This window comes from Aphis gossypii, chromosome 3 (genome assembly GCF_020184175.1).
Source record: "Aphis gossypii isolate Hap1 chromosome 3, ASM2018417v2, whole genome shotgun sequence".
Taxonomy (NCBI): Eukaryota; Metazoa; Arthropoda; class Insecta; order Hemiptera; family Aphididae; genus Aphis; species Aphis gossypii.
Genome location: NC_065532.1, coordinates 22098400 through 22117813, shown reverse-complemented (window position 1 = coordinate 22117813; position 19414 = coordinate 22098400). Strand labels below are relative to the sequence as shown.

Genomic DNA, 19414 nt, shown 5'->3' with positions numbered 1-19414 from the left:
ATATTTTACTTATTAGACATTATGAGTAGGAGATATTATTTAATATTTTAATTGCACCTAATTTTTAAAATATTATATGTATTTATTATTTATTAAGAGGACGCTAGCCATGCATTTGTTGTCTCCGTCTTACACACACACGATATAACAAAATTTCGTTCACTAGTTTCAATAGTGTGCTGTTAGTTTTGATATTAGATTAAATTGACCTATTATCAAACTTTTAGGTAAGAACATGATCTGTGCTTTTGGCGATTTTTCAATTTTTTCAAGCATACTATGAGCAAGTATGCAGTGAAATATCACAAATTAAAAATGCTCATATCCCGCTTGAAAATTAAACTATAGAATAGAAGCCAACGCTTAAACACAGATGATGTATTATATAAAAATTGTATAATTGGTCAATTTACTCCAATATCAAAATTAACAGCCCACTATTGAAACTAGTGAACGAAATTTTGGTATGTCGGGTGTGTGTATGACGGAGACAACAAATGCACGGGTAGCATCCTCTTAAAAAAATAACTACTTTATTTAATAAAGGAAAATGAATAAATTAGGAATCTATTATGTATTTGTATATTAAATGTAAATGTCAAATATGTTAAGGTTGTGTCCTTACACTCTATCATATAATAATATTATAATATATTATAAAAATAATTATAATAATAATAATAATAATTATAATTATAATTATATTATATATTATAATAGCGGTGCTAATAAAATTCAGGTGTTTTTATTATATATTTCTTTTTGGTAACATTCATAATTTTGTTTTAGATCATTTTCGTTTTTCCTCGATTCATTTATTGGATTTCTGTGATTGTGACTTGTGTTAAGGTAATTTTCAAGTTAATTATTTTATAATATTATATACTCTAATTATCAGCTAATTTTGTATTTTTTTTGTTTGACAGAGGTAGCAGTTGTTGTTGTTTTTTTTTTTTTTTTAAACTTTTAGTATTAAGGTTTTTTTTAGCTGTAAGTTTATTTTTATTTATTTATTTTTGTCTTATATATATATATTTTTTTTTTTTTTCATAAAATGGGACGTCCGAGTAAACGTACACAAAATAAAAAAGAAGCAATAAAAATATCACGCGAAAACATTGTTCTTCATTTGCAAGAACTTGAAAAGGATAAATTGAGAAAACAATTAAGCCATGCGTCTGATCAAAGAAAATTGTTAAATTTAAAAAGTACAATAAAACGATTGAAAGACCCAGTTTTAAAGAAAACTAATCAGATCGCCAGCCGTAAGAGCATGTTGAAACGACTGCAAGATCCGGATGTTAAAAAAGCCAACCAGATCGCCAGTCGTAAGAGCATGTTGAAACGACTGCAAGATCCGGATGTTAAAAAAGCCAACCAGATCGCCAGTCGTAAGAGCATGTTGAAACGACTGCAAGATCCGGTTGTTAAAAAAGCAAACCAGATCGCCAGTCGTAAGAGCATGTTGAAACGACTGCAAGATCCGGATGTTAAAAAAGCCAACCAGATCGCCAGTCGTAAGAGCATGTTGAAACGACTGCAAGATCCGGTTGTTAAAAAAGCAAACCAGATCGCCAGTCGTAAGAGCATGTTGAAACGACTGCAAGATCCGGATGTTAAAAAAGCAAACCAGATCGCCAGTCGTAAGAGCATGTTGAAACGACTGCAAGATCCGGTTGTTAAAAAAGCAAACCAGATCGCCAGTCGTAAGAGCATGTTGAAACGATTGCAAGATCCAGTTATAAAAAATGCAAACAAGGTTGCCAGTGTGAAGAACAGATTGAAACGAATGGAAAATCCAGTTTTCAAAAAAACATATCAAATTCAAAATGTTCGAAACATGAGAAAGCGAAGATTACCATCAGATAGTAGCCTATGTCAAAATGTATCTACTAAAAAGAAAACACCAAATTCAATATCTTATAAAAAAAGAGAACGGCAAAAATTAAATGAAACTAGGCAGAACATTTTTTTTGATGGTCTCAATGAATACTATTCATGTAGACCACACAGTCTTGAAGATGTAACTTTAGCAGAATTTGGCTCCAATTATGAAGTCCGCGGTAAAAAAAAACCGGCTAACAACAGTTCTGATTCTAACACTGATAATGAACCTGATACCACTTATCCGATTGACTCCACTCTAATCGGAAAACCAAACAAGTATATACATAAACGTAAAATCAGAAAAATCATACGGTATGTTAGGTTTAATGTGGATAAAAGTGAACAAGACTTTTACAGAGAAAATATCATGTTATTTTTACCATGGCGCGATGAAAAAATTGATTTGTTAGATATTAACTGTAAACAAGTGTATGAAACAAACATTGATCAAATAAAAAAGTTGTACCAACAGTTTAATAAAGTAGAAGAAACCCAATTAGACGATAATGAAATCCAAATAGAAGGAGAACAAGGCCGAAACAATAATCAGCTTGTAGACGATGAAGATTGGGTACCAGACGATGTACTAATAAACGATGTTGGAGATTATGTTGAAAATACCAATACATCAGATGTAGATTCACCTAAAGATGATGGTAAGATAATAGTGCACTTGATAGACAATGAACAGTTTAAAGACTTAATCGGATGTCTAAACGACGGTCAACGCCAACTCTTATATCATACAACTAATGTCATAAGAAGTCAATTGTGGGGAAAAGATCATCCTGCGATGAAGGTATTTGTCACTGGACCAGCGGGAGCTGGAAAGTCAATGCTTATACGTGCATTAGCACAATCTGTAATTCGGATAGCAAATCTTAGACCAGATATAGATGATCTGTCACTTCCTCCCGTATTGCTGACAGCACCAACAGGTAAAGCTGCATATGGAATAAAAGGATTAACACTTCATTCCGCATTCAAATTACCATTGAATCAATTTGCCGGATTGTTACCAAAGTTAAGTTCAGATATTTCAAATACACTACGTTGTCAGTTTGCCAATGTAAAACTTTTGATAATTGATGAAATTTCTATGGTTGGCATAAAAACACTGGGATACATTGATCAACGATTGAGGTCTATATTAAGAATAAATAAACCATTTGGGGACATAAATGTAATAGTGTTTGGCGATTTCTTTCAATTAGCACCGGTATTAGCAACACCATTGTACGATAGTTTTGAAGAAATATTGTCTAAATTTCCAAGTGCTGTAGAAATGTTATCGATTAAATCTATTTGGGAAACATTCAAGTTTTATGAATTGACTGAAATAATGCGCCAAAAAGATGACAAACAATTTGCAATGATGTTAACAAAGTTGGCCAGAGGACAGTTGGAGGAAGCTGATGTAAAATATTTTCAAAATCTTATAACCCACCTAGACATTACTTTTCAACCACAAGTAATGCATGTTTGGGCTACTAATAACGAAGTCGACGAAATGAACAGGAGAGTGCTCAACTCTATGAATCAAGTTGGTTTCATATCCGAAGCCATTGATACGTCTGCAAAACGATCAGATATTGAATCTGCCAAGAAACTGCCACGACAAAAGACTATGGGTTTAGCTTTAAGGTTAGTTTTAAAAGAAACAGCTAAATACATGGTGATAGCAAACATTTCAACCGAAGACGGCATAGTGAACGGTGCAATCGGAGAACTCATGCAAATAAACAAAGGACAGACTGCAGGAGGTAAAGAAGTTGCAAAAAGAGTTTGGATCAAGTTTGATGAGTCAGATGTGGGGTCACTAACCAGACAGAAGATAAAAAACAAACTAAAACCCGAAGGCGAACACACAGATGATATGTGCAAGTGGACACCAATTGAAATTATAAAATTAGAATTTCAACTCGGTAATGCAGAACACCATAAAGTAACTAGAATGCAATTGCCCTTAGTGGAAGCTTTGGCATTGACGGTACACAAAAGTCAAGGTGCCACATATCAATCTGTAGCATTTCATATACCCCAAAAATTCTTGAAGTGCAATATGTCATATGTAGGATGTAGTCGAGCAACTTCTGCTCAAGGTTTGCGTATAGATTACTTTCCTGCAAAGCCACCAAAACCTTCTGCAAAAGTTGAACATGAAATGTGCAGACTCAGGACACCAAGTTGTGCTCTTTTTCCGCGCTTTTCTAGAATTATGACACACAACATGCCACTCTCCTGCATGTCACACAATATAAGGTCTTTAAAAAAATATGAAGCTCACATTAATGCGGATATCGTTCTTTTACAATCTAAAATAATGTTCTTCCAAGAAACTGGTTCAAAATCATCTGACACATATACCATTAAGAACCATACTGAATGCTGTAGAATAGACAGTATACATGCAAATGGTAAAAGTGGTTCAATTTGTTTTGTTGGAGAATCCATTAATCATAAAGAAATAATCTGCAGCACAACATTGCTTCAAGATCAAAAGAAAAAGACACACTTAGAAGCAATTGAAGTCATCATTGAAAATATTACCTATATTGGGATATATTCATCGCCAAATTTTCCTGTACAGAAGCTTTGTGATTTCATTGAAACGGTAGCTTCCACCAAAAACAATGTTATCTTTATTGGTGATTTCAATGTAAACTTCAACAAACCGCCAAAACAACTAGTTCAAATATTAAAACATTTCAATTACAAAATATTGGTTGACGGTATTACTACAGATCACGGAACAACCATTGACAATGTCATTACAAATGTTGACATTGCAGCTTCGGTGTACGAGTCCCTCATAAGTGATCACAGACCTATTCTGGTTATGGACATAGATACTTTCAAAGAAATAGAAAAATATTCTGAGACTGTTGATGACCAAATTGTACAAGAAGAAGTCAAAAACAATTTTATTAAACCAAACGTTCCTGTAATCGATGGATTTCCTGTAGAAAAATCCAAAAAATCGATTAAATCAACTAAGGTCCTGAATAATAATAATAAGTTGGACGATATTGAGTTTATACAGGTTGATAGTGACACTATTTTGGTTCCAGAAACTAAAACTAAATCAACCAAAATAGTTGATTATAATACTTAATGAATTTAAGTATTTTAATATTAATACTTAAAATAATTAATGATATTCAATTTATTCAGGTCAATAGTAATACTCTCAAAGTTCCAGAAAATTGCAACATAAGGTCAGATTCATTATTAGAAACAATAAGTGATAATGCAACTATGTCAAAAAATCCAAAAACAATAAAAATATCAAGTATTAAGAATAAAGTTGACATAACATCAAGTAGTATATTTTGTGGCTTTACTAACATTGATGGTGTATCATGTTATGCTAATTCTGTCATACAGGTTCTTTTTAATTGCCAATCTCTTGTAAATGAAATTCGCAATAATCAACTCGGACCAACACTTCAACATAGCTTACACGAATATACAAGTAACAGTGGGTCATGTGATACTCGAACAATCAGAGAATATTTGGACAACGAGACAATATTATATACTCTGCAACAGCAACAAGATTGTATAGAATTTTTAGAAGCACTTATGGACCGTAGTACACCTACATTTGAATCTGTATTTGGATTTCGAGAATTGTATACCATTCGTTGCAATACTTGTAATCATACAACGGCCAACCATGCACCTACAAGTTTGATTATACATTTTGAGATTCCACAGCACAGATCACAAACTTTGCAAACATTATTTTCAACAAATCAAAATGTTTGGAATACATTAAATGACTACAAATGCAATAATTGTAATAACATCGGAGGTTCTGAAGATAAACATCAGATAATAGAGGCAAATGAGTATATAGTAATTCAACTAAAACTATTTATTCCAACATTTGTAAATGGTCAATTTGTTCCCAAAAAGATAACAGATCTAAAACTTAGTGGCGTACCCACCTCTATTTTGGAAATTGCTGGAGCACAATACAAAACTCAAGCTGCAATATTACATATGGGAGAAAACACGAGCTCTGGCCATTACATTGCATACCTGAGACAAGGAACTTCCAATTGGATTTGCGCTAATGACACAACAGTTGCAGAAAAAAGATGGCCAAACAACAGCAAGGATGTATATGTTATCATTCTAAAAAGATTGTAAAAATATTCTCCAATTGGTAAAAAAACATAACACAGCTAAAAATAAATTATAAACTTAACCTGTATACAATCTGACTGTTATTGGATTAAAAAGGAACGTGTAAACCGCCAACTATTCACTTAGGTACATAATAATATGTATAAGTTGCCAGTCCCAAGTCTGGATAAAAAGTGTGAGGGCACTAACCTTATAATAATTGTTATTTTTTAACATAAGCAGAAACCTAGATTTTATTTTTATTTAAATAATATTGAACTATTTATTATTATCCTCACTTCTGACCTTAATACCTTATACTATGTATGTTTGTATTCAATCTTCCAAATACAAACTACAATTTTAAGTGTGCGGTCTTAAGATTATCAACATTTATTATGTATTCGCCTAGGATCCTAACATATTTTAATAACTCTTAGAATATCAGTTCTACAGCAAATCCTATCTTCCACTGTTAAGTATTTAGATGACTTAAGCCTGTATAATAAGATGTTATTTTCCATACATAATTTAAATTGTTTAGGACATGATATTTTGTAATTTTGTGCCAAGTAAATAATTATAATATACAGTGACTAAAAATAAATAATCAGATTTTATTTAAATTTATTTATTCATAATACTTCATATTATTTTACATTGTACATTTCACTATGATACAACTCGAATACTAACAATTTATTGAATATATTATAATACATATAATACATTAAAGGTAAAAAGTAAATATTTAAAAAGCTACTTATTATATATGTTAATACTATTCATTACATTAAATTTGTTATTTTTTACAGATTCAAAATATTTAATCAATTTAACGGTTAAAAGTACATGAATCTTTCAATGGCCTTCATTCGGTTTAACAGTTCAAACATTTTTATTAGTTGATATTGTTGATGTACTAAGAACTATGAATCTTATAAAGAATTTATCATTACACAATGTGCTGTGTGATACGAAACTTTTACACAATTCTGTATCTATTGAACTTAAAATTAAACAAATGTATTAATCCACTGTTAATTTTATGAAATATAATAAAATATAAAAAAAATTCTTTATTAAATGATTTAATTTGAATTATTAATATTGTGAATAGTCCATAGTAATCTAGTCAAATTTATTTGCAATACCTCTATACTAAAGTCTACCAGTTGAGAGGCAAATAACAATTTGTACTACAGTTCACTGAGTATAACATCAGCTGAGCTTGGTTACACTATAATAATATGCACATTTGATGATACAGATCAGCCATTAGTAATATCTAAACAATAAACAAAATACATGATTATAAGTAAATATTAAGTAATTTAATGTGATAGGTACTTATTAAACTTACATTAATGAAATCTTTAGGAAATAGCTCGTCTTGATGTTAATATGTAATTGTTACACAAGGAATCAACACGACGTAGAATCATATTAATTTAAAACGATTACAATTAATACAATATGGTTAATTCATAATAGAAATACAATTTTAAAAACCGTATTCAACCAACAATGTCAATATACGGAATATAAACAAAACATAAAATATCACAGATATAGATAAAGTTTATTATCTACACCAGCAGCTGCAAGGTTTATAGATTATAATCTATAAACCTTGGCTGTGTACAATATTATATGTGATAGCAGACCCGGCGAACTCCGTTTCGCCACCAGATTCGTTTTATGTAACATTTCGTTTGGTGATTAAAAGATAAAGAAAAAAAAATTTTTTTGTTATATATTTGAAAAGGAAAATATTTATTTCATTTCACAACAGTAATAAATTCATTTCAATTACCTACTAAAATGAAGTGTTATTTAATTGTTTCATTGTAGTGCTCTTTGGTAAACCACATTTTTTGTTTTTTGGTCTGACGTTAACACAAACAAAGCGGATGGTTTCCCAACTCGTGAACACGCAACGTATAACTGTCCATGTGAAAAACAATGATTTTCCAAATTTATCCCGCAAACACTAAGCGATTGGCCTTGCGACTTATTAATTGTCATTGCGAACGCAAGGCGAACTGGGAATTGCAATCGTTTGAAGTCAAACGGAAGATCAGTCGGAATCATTGGTATTCGAGGAATACATACATTTTCACCTGCGTACTTTCCGTTAATAATAGTTGCCTCAATTAAATTCGGCATAAGTCTCTTTACCGAAAGTCGAGTACCGTTGCAAAGTCGCGGTGGATTCAAATTACGCAGTATCAAAATAACTGTACCAACTTTCAGTTGCAAGAAATGTGGTGGAAATCCTGGTATCTCCAGAGAGTTCAAAAACTCCGTTGGATAATTTACTACATCATCGGGATTTGTTATTGAATCAACGGATTTGTATGTCACCAAATCGCCAGCAATTTTTGATTGAATGGTGAAATTCAGTGCGTGGACATCATTATTCTTTGCTGCAAGAATTGCTCGTTGACTTAACCAAGCATAATTCTTATAATTCTCACTAATGTTTGGGAAAACATTTTCAATAAGAACTAATTGAGTGTCTACAAATCGGCAAAAGTCGTTGGTAAGAGTAATTAATCCAGATGTCGCATCAACTGGGACTTTTCCATTTCCAAGATCTAACAATTGTTTGGAAAATTGTGCAGCACTTTGATCATTTTGAAGTTGAACTCTCATATTAGTGGTTAGCGATAATGTTTTTACGTTATTCCATAAAGGTGATGCCTTTAGGCAAGCATTCAATTCATCTGCAGGCGTTCCACGGGGAACTACTGGCAACGTCTGCCTGAAATCGCCTGCCAACAATATCATCAAGCCGCCAAAGATGTTGTTATTTCTCCGAAGATCCTTCAGTGTGAAGTTAAGTGCTTCAAGTGATTTCTTATGTGCCATTGTGCACTCATCCCAAACAATGAGCTTGCATTGCATTAACAATTTTCCCATTGCACTGGATCGGGAAATATTGCACGTTGGAGTATCAATTGTGTTTAAATTGAGTGGCAACTTAAGCGCAGAATGTGCAGTACGACCGCCATCTAGAAGAGTCGCCTCAATTCCAGATGATGCTAACGCCAAAGCTATGTCACATCTTGATCGAATAGTGGCCAAAATCAATGAAATGACAAATGTTTTCCCTGTTCCTCCAGGTGCATCCAGGAAGAATAGACCACCAGTATTATTGTCCACCGCTTGCATTAATGTTTTGTATACTTGTTTTTGCTGTTCATTCAGCAACGGAACATTATTTCTAACGAATTCCTGCAATGTATCAACATTGTATTGCAGCTCTCGATTTAATTCTTGGTTGAATGCATCGTGCATCGATCGATTTGGCGCAATCATTCCTACTTCAATCAGTAGCTTGTTTGCAATAGTCAAGCATTGATCCTCAATCAGAATCAATCCTTCATTGTAGATTTCATCGGTTATTTGGATGTCAGGATTATTCGTTTGAATACGCAAGCGATGCAAGATATCTTCACATATGGCGTCTTTGTATTTGTTCCATAACTGAATTGGTTGTGAAGGAAAACATGTGGTGATGATAATTGCGAACAGCGTTCGTATTTGGTACGCATTTGATGAAACAACTGAATCTGCAAGTGTTAAATCCCAATGAGAATCGTTCTCCAGCAAACCCAATAGTTGACATGCTTCTCGATATGTTTGGCATTGGTGGCCATTCACAGTTTTCAAATGCGCAAATGATTTCGGTCCACGTACATTTACTAACAGCAGTCGCAAATAAAAACATTCATCGTTTCTAGGATGAACAGTGTACATACGACCTAGTGCATCAGTTGAAAACACCTGTGGCCAGTCTGGAACTGGGGTTCCTTGTTTGCGACGTTGGAATTTCTTTGTTGATTGATTCCAAGTGTAATACTTGGGCATTTCAACGTACATCAGCGTCGCTGCGAATGGATCTGCTTCACACATTGCAAAGAAGCTAGTCAATGTTGTCGATGGTGGTCTCTCAGCTCGTTGTGCCGCATTAGCCTCAGTGAAGTAAACTCTTTGGCCATTTTCCAAATGCACTGCTAAATGTACAACTGTGGGATATCTTTCATGAATTTGAAATGACAATAATCGCCACAGTGCTTCATTAGTACTGACGTATCTGCCCATTTGGAAGTTGCTGATTTCGTCATTCACATTTTCCGACGCAATACCAAACACAGCCATGTCGCTGCTTTTTGTGACGTACTTGCACAAATATTTGATTGATTTGGCCGAATGACAACTCTCAACGTTTGCATGTGTTTCGAAAATTCGTGATAGCAGCGGGCAATATGGTACAATGAATTCATTTCCGATCTCAATCTCTTGATTTTGAACTTTAACTTTGATAGTTCGACCGTTATCTTCTTTTGAACGCCGACGATAAACTGGATATCCATCGTTCCCTGTGACTGTTTCAGCAACTAACGGTCGCGGATATCGTTTTGTGCACTTTCCATCAGCCATGCAAGGCGATAATGGATTTAATGCACCGCACGGTCCATGCACCATCTGTGTCGTCACAATGTCGTGTAGACGGGGATCAGTGACTGGATCAGGAATTTCAGCTGATATGATGTCATCCACTTCATTTGAATGTAATTTGTTCAGCAACCAAATTAGGATATGAGCATGCGGTAGTCCACGCTTCTGCCATTCCACCGAGTACATATAACAACGTGTGTCACCAAAAACTCGATACTTAGTAAGCACATCCATCATAACCTTGAGTTTTTGCTGAAATACTCTGGCGATTATGTCATGGCGATCTTGCGGTTTTTGACCCGGTTCCAACTCGCGTTCAATTTCCGTCCACTTCGGATTGCATGTGACCGTAATAAATAAATCCGGAGTTCCATAATTTCGCACGTACGTCATAGCGTCTTGAGCGTATTCGTGCATGTGGCGTGGGCTTCCGATATAAGTTGATGGGAGAATCGTCAGTCGTCCAATATTCTAAACATCACCATCTGAATGAATAGCATCACGCAAGTGTATATAGTCCTCAGATCGTAGCTTTGGCTGATTGAATCTGATGAACGCTAAACGTTCGGTCTCGACTTTGACATACATGTCGACAGCGAATTGCTGGAATAGCCGACCGCACTTCAGAATGACATTCTCCTCATGTGTACGAATCATCATACGATACGCATAGTAATTCATTGCGCTTAGATTTTTATTATTCGTTGATACTCCTGAAAATGCAAAATTAAATGAATTGTTAATGGAAACCAATAAAAGTAATAATGGAAATAATTAGTGTGTGAATATTGTACCTGTAATTGGATCGACCATCTTCAACGTGATGTCGTATCCGTCTTGCCCTTGCCAATAAATGATTGGATATTGTAACGCATCGTACAAACGATGTGTCTCGTTTACACGATGCATGATATTGCTTCTTCGCTGAACGACAATGTCTCGTGATTTAGTTGGATCGCCAACAATAATTGCAGCAACATCATTAACGGTGGGTGCATTGAATCTTCGCACATGTTCACCTGTTGGAGTACAATCCGCTCTTATGACAAATTTGTGCGTATCCGATGGCATTCGTTCCAATGCTGTTTTGAACATATTAACCACAGCATTATTAGCGTGAAAAAATGCTTGCAACTGTTCAATAATTCGTCTCTTTAACTGTTGTGCTCCCTGTATATTGCACCGCACGTTCAGCTGATCCACCATCGACGAAATGAAATATATTTGCAGAAATTGATGCGGTTCATCTGGTGTTGGCACCATTGAACCATGCAAATGATATATTTGACCTTGTATCTGTAATTGCAAATAATCATTAAAATTTGTTCATGAATACATTGTAAATCGTGTGATGGTGTAGTGTGTGGTGTATATGAAGTTGTTATGTGTTGCAATTATGTGTTGGTTATGTGTGTTGTATCTTTTACCTTGCAAGTCGGCATGAAGCCGCCTTCTCGAATGATATTAGCTCCAAAGGAAGTCATGCGAAAGCAGTTATTGTATTCAAGGATGTGTTGAAGAAAATGGCTGGAATCGGGATCACTTCCATCAAACAATGTTTTCAGTGGCTGTGGTGGTGTAAGTAATGGATCCAGTTTGACTTTTCCACTTGCGCAGCACAATCCAACCGTTTCTCTTTTGAACTTTACCGCATTGCAATATCGGCATATAGTCGTCATTCGTCCAATATCCAAATTTTCATCATCACTGTAGTTCGCAGTGGGATCATATTGGAATGCCAAGCGATTGTATGATGCCAATGATCTTCGTGTGCTCACGCGATGTCTCAATCGGTCATTTTCTCTTATTATATTTTGTCTTTCTTCTCTTAAGTTCCTTGAATAGACTTGTTGCTGGCTTGCATGTCTTGTGCGGCGGCCGATGTTCGCACGTCGTTCTCTAGGCATTTTGGACTATGGACAGAGTGTTGAATTTAACTTCAAATGCACGATCCACATAATTTACACTGAGCTTAAATGAAATTAACTGAGCAGAGAATAATGACTATCTGTCACACACTTTATCACGCACCGTTGCTATTGGTTTGAAGTACATGCTATGTATAATAGATGGCGCTGTATGTGAAAAACGATTTCCCCACTTTTCTGTTGAATTTTTCCTGAATTTTCCAGAATTTTCTTTGCTATAAACCTCACGGAGCCCAAGACCTTTCCAACGAATGCAAAACCGTGGAAATCGGTTCGTGCGTTCTGGAGTTATAGCGTCAGGGAGGAAAACCGGACTTATTTTTATATAATAGATTGCTCTTTCCAGGAAAACAGTGTTGGAAAATAAATCATCCAATGCTGTTACCTGGAAAGACAAAGAAAAGACTTGGGGAGAAATTGCTGAACAATATAACAGCCAATCACCAGGATCTGTAAGAATACATCATATTTTTGTACAATTGGTAATTAGTAGGTAAGTATTTAATTTATTTTACTTTAATAGCCAAGAACTGCAAGTTGTTTTAACAAAATATGACAAACAAAAAAAAAATTTAAGAGGTACCAAATCTCAGCTTTTTGTTACTGGTGTGGTCCTTTTAAAAATGTATCTGAACCTTCTATAGAACTTGAATTAGAACTATTCAGAACTATTCAAGTATCTGTTGAAGGAATTGACTGTGCGTTTGATTCTAACGTCATAAGTAAGTTAATTTACATTTTAATTTATTTAATTACAGTTACTTTTTTCTCAGTTCGACCATATCATGACTATATGTTATAAAACTTAATTATTTAAGAAAACAATAATTATAATTGTAAATATTTAGCAAATTGTGTATTATACTAAACAGCAGATAATTCAAATTGAATCATTGATCCAGTGTATGATCAATTTGAAATAGAAGTTTGGCCAACTGATGAAAATAATAAAAGCGAAGACCTTATCACAGAAGACATTTTGCAATCAAATACTTATGTCATACAAAGTGAGTTATATAAAATCAAAAGAAAAGAAATTACAACTTTACTATAAACAGAATTAACTTAACTCTTCTTTTATTATAGTACCAAGTGTATCAACGTGGACTTCTTCCGATTCTGTAAAATTATTAAGATCAAAACCAATAGCTACTGAGTTAAGTTTCAGTGTATCACCATCTAAAAAAAAACAGGTAAATTATTTCTGCTCTGGTAAGTTGGTTTCAGATATGAGTTGAACTTGTTTCAGGTAATATGTTACAAATATTTGGTTATTTGAATCTATTTTGTGAATATATTTTTAATAGTTTATTATAGGTTAAACAAATAGGTATGAAGAAAAAAAAATAAGTACATTTTCTCCCCCTCAAGAAAAAAATGGATCATGGATGTATTATTATTATTTATTATTATTGTTATGGGTTTAGTCAATGTTAATTATGATTTAAATTTAATGTCAAGAAATCCTATAATATTATAATATTATCTTTTGAGTGTCCCATTCAATTGAAAATTTGAGAATCCTAACTGTTACTTCTTTAAAATTGAATTAATACGAACCTGATATAAGTTTCTTTCAAATATTACTGCAATCAAAATTCATAATAATTTATAACTCAATGCATACTAAAGATTTTTGCACTAACTTTATACTCATATAGTAGCTAAGCAACCAATATTATACTGACTCTTATATTATTTACTATTTGAACAAATTATGTTTAAACAAAAAAAAATCTTTAAGCTAATTTCCCTTATCCTCATCCTTTTCACTATTCTCTTCTTTTTTCTTCTTTCCTAGAACAACCATTTAAAAATTGCAAACTTGACAGAAGAAAAAGAAAGTTTAGTGTGTTTGCAAAAAGAGTTGGTCAAGCAAGAACTTGAACAAAGCAGAGAACTGCACCAATTAAAAATAAAACATATGAACGAAGAACATGAACTAAAAATGTTAGCTCTTCAATATGAATGCGACATTAAAAAATATATTTTCTTCATAAAATTAAAAATTCCAACTAAAAAATTTAATTAAATCAAATTATAAGTATTATTATTTTTATTATCTGTTTTAAAACTAACATTATTTAGTAATATCAATTAAAATGTACTGTTTATTATTTTTTACTATTAAAATTATTACTTATGTTTAAAAGTTATTATTATTCTATTTAAGTTATTTATAAAAGTTATGAGTTATTTATTAATTTTAGAGATGTGAAAAATATTCATTTACTTATTTTGTTCTAGCATTATTTTGCCGATTTTCTATTATGGGTGTATTGATTATTTCTGTCAGTTCATCAGGTAATTGAATATCATCCATTGGCATTTCTTCATTACAGTCAATTGCAATATTGTGAAGAACCGAACAAGCAATTATAACAGTTTGTATATTAGAGATTTGCAATCTCATCCCGAGTGACAAAACTGAAAATCGTCGTTTCCAAACACCATAAAAACGTTCCACGGGATTTCTAGTACGAATTTGAGATTCGTTGTATAAGTTTTCTGGCCCTGCACGGGGGTTCAGGAATGGTGTGACAATATGCATAGTATTGACATAACCAGAATCTGCCACTATTAAGCTATTTCCCCAGTTTTGAGTAATATGTAAATCATTATTTATTTTTGAATGTGAAAATATTGTAGTCATGTGTTGAACCTGGCCAGCGAACAACAATATCCATAATTTTCAATTTAGGAGAGACTACAGTCTGGACATTGAGTGAAAACCATCCTTTTCGGTTACGGAAATATTCTGCATTAGGTCCACCTTGAATTAAGTTTTTAATTTCAATTTTTGTTATTAAATTTAAGTTTGTAAAAAAATAAACATTAAAACAAATAATAGCAATATTAACTAGTAATTTTTTTGTAATTACAAATAACTTTTGGTGGGAACTTGAAACTTTAATTTTAATTTTAATTTTAGATACAGAACGTCATTTTCCAAACATTGAGATTAATTTTAATCAAAAAAAGTCATTATAAATAATACAATAAATGCAATGTTTTATTATAGACTAGTTGCTAGTGGTATATCCAGGGTAAAATTGTTAAATAATAAACAAAAATTGTTAAACACTATATGTTTTTATTTCATTTTTTACCCCCCCCCCCCCTTCAAGTTAGGTTAGCTAACCACCCACCCTTCGAAAAAAATCTAGATATCCCACTATTATCTGCTATGCCAATGTTATATTATTATACTACTTTATAAATATAAATCTACATAATTTATAATATTACAATTAACATAGGTTTTTAACTACTGTAAATCATAAACTAAGTAAGTACACCATTTTGTACAAAAATTCTATAAGACTCACCAGGGCTTTGAATTTTAATATGAGTACAGTCAATCGCCCCAATAACCAACGGAAATTTGGCTATACCATAAAATTGTTTATGCAACTCTTTTATTTCGTCATTTGTTTCTGGCATTTTAATTATTTGAGGACGAAGTTTTGCCAAAGCTACACTTACATCATGTACTATGACACATGCAGCAGATTTACTAACACCCATTACATCTCCAACACTAATTAAAAATCTCAGAGCTAATAATAGTTTTTGTGTAGGTGTTATGGCATGATTTCTGTAGATACATAAAAAAAATCAACGAGTTTTTTATTTGGACTAATTTTTGAATAATGTAAATACTACTATATTACCTGTCTGTATTTGATGATATAGTAGGGCCTATCATATTTAATACCATCAGAACCGTTTCTTTAGATAATCTAAAGCGATTTTTAAAATCTAGTTCATCCCAAGTACTAAAATGATCAACCCTAGTTCGTACAGTATACGGTCTGCGCTGATAATTTAAATATTCTTGAAATTCATCGTCATCATCATAAAAAAGTATTTCATTTTCGAAATTCATAGTAAGTTAGTAAATTAGTAACTTTATTCAAATTATGAAGAAAAATATAAGTGAAACGTAGTAATATTAATATAAAATATACGTAATATAAAATGCACTTGCTAAAATAGTAAAATTATTATTATCACAAGAATAATCAATGATAATTATTAAATTAACTGACAGTTAAAAAGTTAATCGGAAGAAATAGTAGTGGTTAGTTTAACTATCGGTTAAACCTGATGGTTAGCTTAACTGGAGTTCCAAAAACAGTTTAACTGGGACAAAGTATTAACCGGCAGTTAAATTCTACTAACTGCCAGTTAAAGTCAATTGAAAAACCGGCCCTAAATTAACATAATAGGTAGTCTTGAAAAATAGAAAAATGGTCGAGGGACGACTGGTAGATTTGAAACATCAAAAAACCCCAAATAGAAGCATTTATCATTCTTTGATCTGAACTTTATACATTCGACCAAGAGCATCAGTAGAACGCACGATTTGCTCTTGTGATTGAGAAGCACAAAGTCGACGCGAAATACTAACGCTGCGCTTTTCACGTATAATTTCTTGTTCTTTTTCAGTCCTTTCATTTGCAATGTTTTGAATCCTAGTTTGATTACAGCTTTTTGTGAGCGATTTGTTCGTCTTGATCGCGGCATGGTATTGTTAAATCATAAAAATAAATTTATTTTTAATTTTAAATTCGATTCATCGATCGTCATGGAGACATTATTATTGTTATTGTTATTTGTAACTAATAGCAATCATTAACCAAACTAAAATATAAAATTACTAAAATTGCCGAGCTTCGGCGAATTGAGTCAACGAGCCACGAGAGGGGAGTCGTCACGCCACAGTCGGTCTCACTACCGTACCACGCCATAAGATGTTTCACATCAAAAACTTAAAAATAGAGATACCTAACTATGTATGTAATATTTAATCTAATAATTATAATTAAATACTAAATTTTTGCAAAGTATAAAATATTGATACATTGATATTACATATTATAATTACCATATTTTTCTAATTAGCATAGTCTCATAACGGCCAAAGTATATAATATTATAGACCGGCAGTACTTAAACTGTGCTCCTCGAAGGCCTACGGCTCTGTGAAACTAATCTAGGGTCTCTGCAGGTACATCTGAATTAAGTACGAGTTACATTTATATTCTATAAAGTTTGTATATTAGCAAATTATCAATCCATAATTTTTTACGAGTTTTCAAATTGTAATCTTAAGTTTTTGGGGCTCCGTGAATTTTTTTTAGCAAGGGTTCCGTGAAAAAAAATTGAGAACCGCTATCATAGATGATGGACTTATCCTTAATATTACACTTGCAACGAGCTCTGATACTTATATTAAATATAATATATACATTACTACATACCGTAGCCAACAATAACCTAAGCATTGGGGGTGCAACAAACACTTTTATAAATACGATAAGGGAAAAACAAATAAAATACTAAAAGGTTCTAAAAGTACGCAGGTGATTAAATACACATTTTCTTAAAATATTAACAATCATCAACGGTGGAGGAGCTACGTGAGAACGCTGGCCGCATCGACAATACTTGCGTTATAACAAGTTATATTATGTGACGGCATCGTTCAGGGTCAAAAACGTATCATCGCACGTATGCTTGTCACCCGGTATAAAATATTATAGGCACACAATGACCATCCGATAGAATGATAGGAATATTGTTTGACGCACGACGTTGCGCGGATAATGCAGAGCCGTGGGAAGAAGCGGATGCAGGTGCAGATGACCAACAGGCACCTGAAGGTACCGCGGGAGTCCCTGGACGATATATAAGGGGGCCAGATTAGGCACACTTCAGACGTGATCCATCAGAGTTAGAGCGAGCACCTTCACGTCACCCAGATCAATAGTTTTGTCATTTGGACTTAGAATATTTTTCACAAGTTTAATTATTTAATTAATTGGACTTAGAATAATTTTCAATAAAAAAACACTTTGAAAATATTTCAAGAGTCTTCATTTTTTTTACAACAACCTATCCGATACTACATCATTCTACTGCTTGTACGTGGCACGTTACACACTACACAAAGTTAAATAACTCAAAAACTACTCGTTCAATTGTTGGTTTGGATACCTACATGGCTACATCAACATTTTCAAAAATGCATCTATTTAAAATTGTATTTGGAATATAGGATAGCAAACATTGACATCTGACACAGTTCACAAATGTCAATGAAAATATTTTCACTATTGCCATTGATCAAGTACAAAGTACTTGAACCCAATAGGTTTCAAAAACAAATGTAAAGTGAATCTGCCCCCCCCCCCCATCATACACCATATTAATATAATATTATAGAAACGACCTATCTACAATTGAATAAAATAAACATTATATAAAATCGACATTTTTAGATAAAAACTATTGAGAGTGGCAGTCAGTATTCTGTATTTATATTAGGTATATAAGTTTCTCCTAATCTTCTATGTATAATATATTCATATTGTAATATTGATTTTTATTAAAAAGTATCTAATATTATTTGTATTTAACTATAATAATTTAATATATTGTATTAAAACAATAAACAAACGCCCATGCACGAGTTTTTTTAATCAGTAAATATGTACTGAATTAGTTGTATCTCTCTTAAATATTGCCCATACTATTACTTACTATAAAACCAAATGACAATTTTTAGAAATGGTGTAAGTAAACCGAAATCGATTTAATAATCAGAACTATTTTGTGGCTGCACGAATTCACATAATATTCTGATACGAGGGATTCGTGTAAACAATTAATGCGACTATAATGAGTACGCAATGACTTGACTCGTTTAATTGAAACATGGATCTAATAGTTCTTACTTCTTTTAAGCTATAAATTATAATAGTAGACATTTGTCGAAGTATAGGTTTCTTCATTTAAGATTAAACTAACTATGGTTTTAAAAATTATAATGTATCTTACACTTACTATATAACCACACAATTCTAATATATTAATTCTTATATATAAAAATGAATCGTAAAATGTATTGGTAAGCGCATAACTCAACAATGCCTGGACCGATTTCGCTTATTCTTTTTTTGTTTGGGTCGTAATTGCCTGGAGGAGGTTCT

General features: G+C 32.7%; 2 protein-coding genes and 1 pseudogene across 2 annotated transcripts; all 3 read right to left on the bottom strand.

The window, feature by feature from the left end:
• Positions 1-7866: 7866 nt before the first annotated feature.
• Positions 7867-10881, bottom strand: LOC126551038 (uncharacterized). The gene has a single exon (XM_050203792.1). It carries the CDS (start codon positions 10879-10881, stop codon positions 7867-7869), a length of 3015 nt encoding a protein of 1004 aa, XP_050059749.1.
• Positions 10882-10959: 78 nt separating this feature from the next.
• Positions 10960-12743, bottom strand: LOC126551037 (uncharacterized). The gene is made up of 3 exons (XM_050203791.1): positions 11916-12743; positions 11283-11784; positions 10960-11201 (listed from the first exon to the last, which is right to left on the bottom strand). Exons 1-3 carry the CDS (start codon positions 12393-12395, stop codon positions 10960-10962), a joined length of 1224 nt encoding a protein of 407 aa, XP_050059748.1. The 5' UTR covers positions 12396-12743.
• A 1691-nt stretch (positions 12744-14434) lies between these two features.
• Positions 14435-16305, bottom strand: LOC114127023 (putative nuclease HARBI1; annotated as a pseudogene).
• Between the last annotated feature and the right edge of the window lie 3109 nt (positions 16306-19414).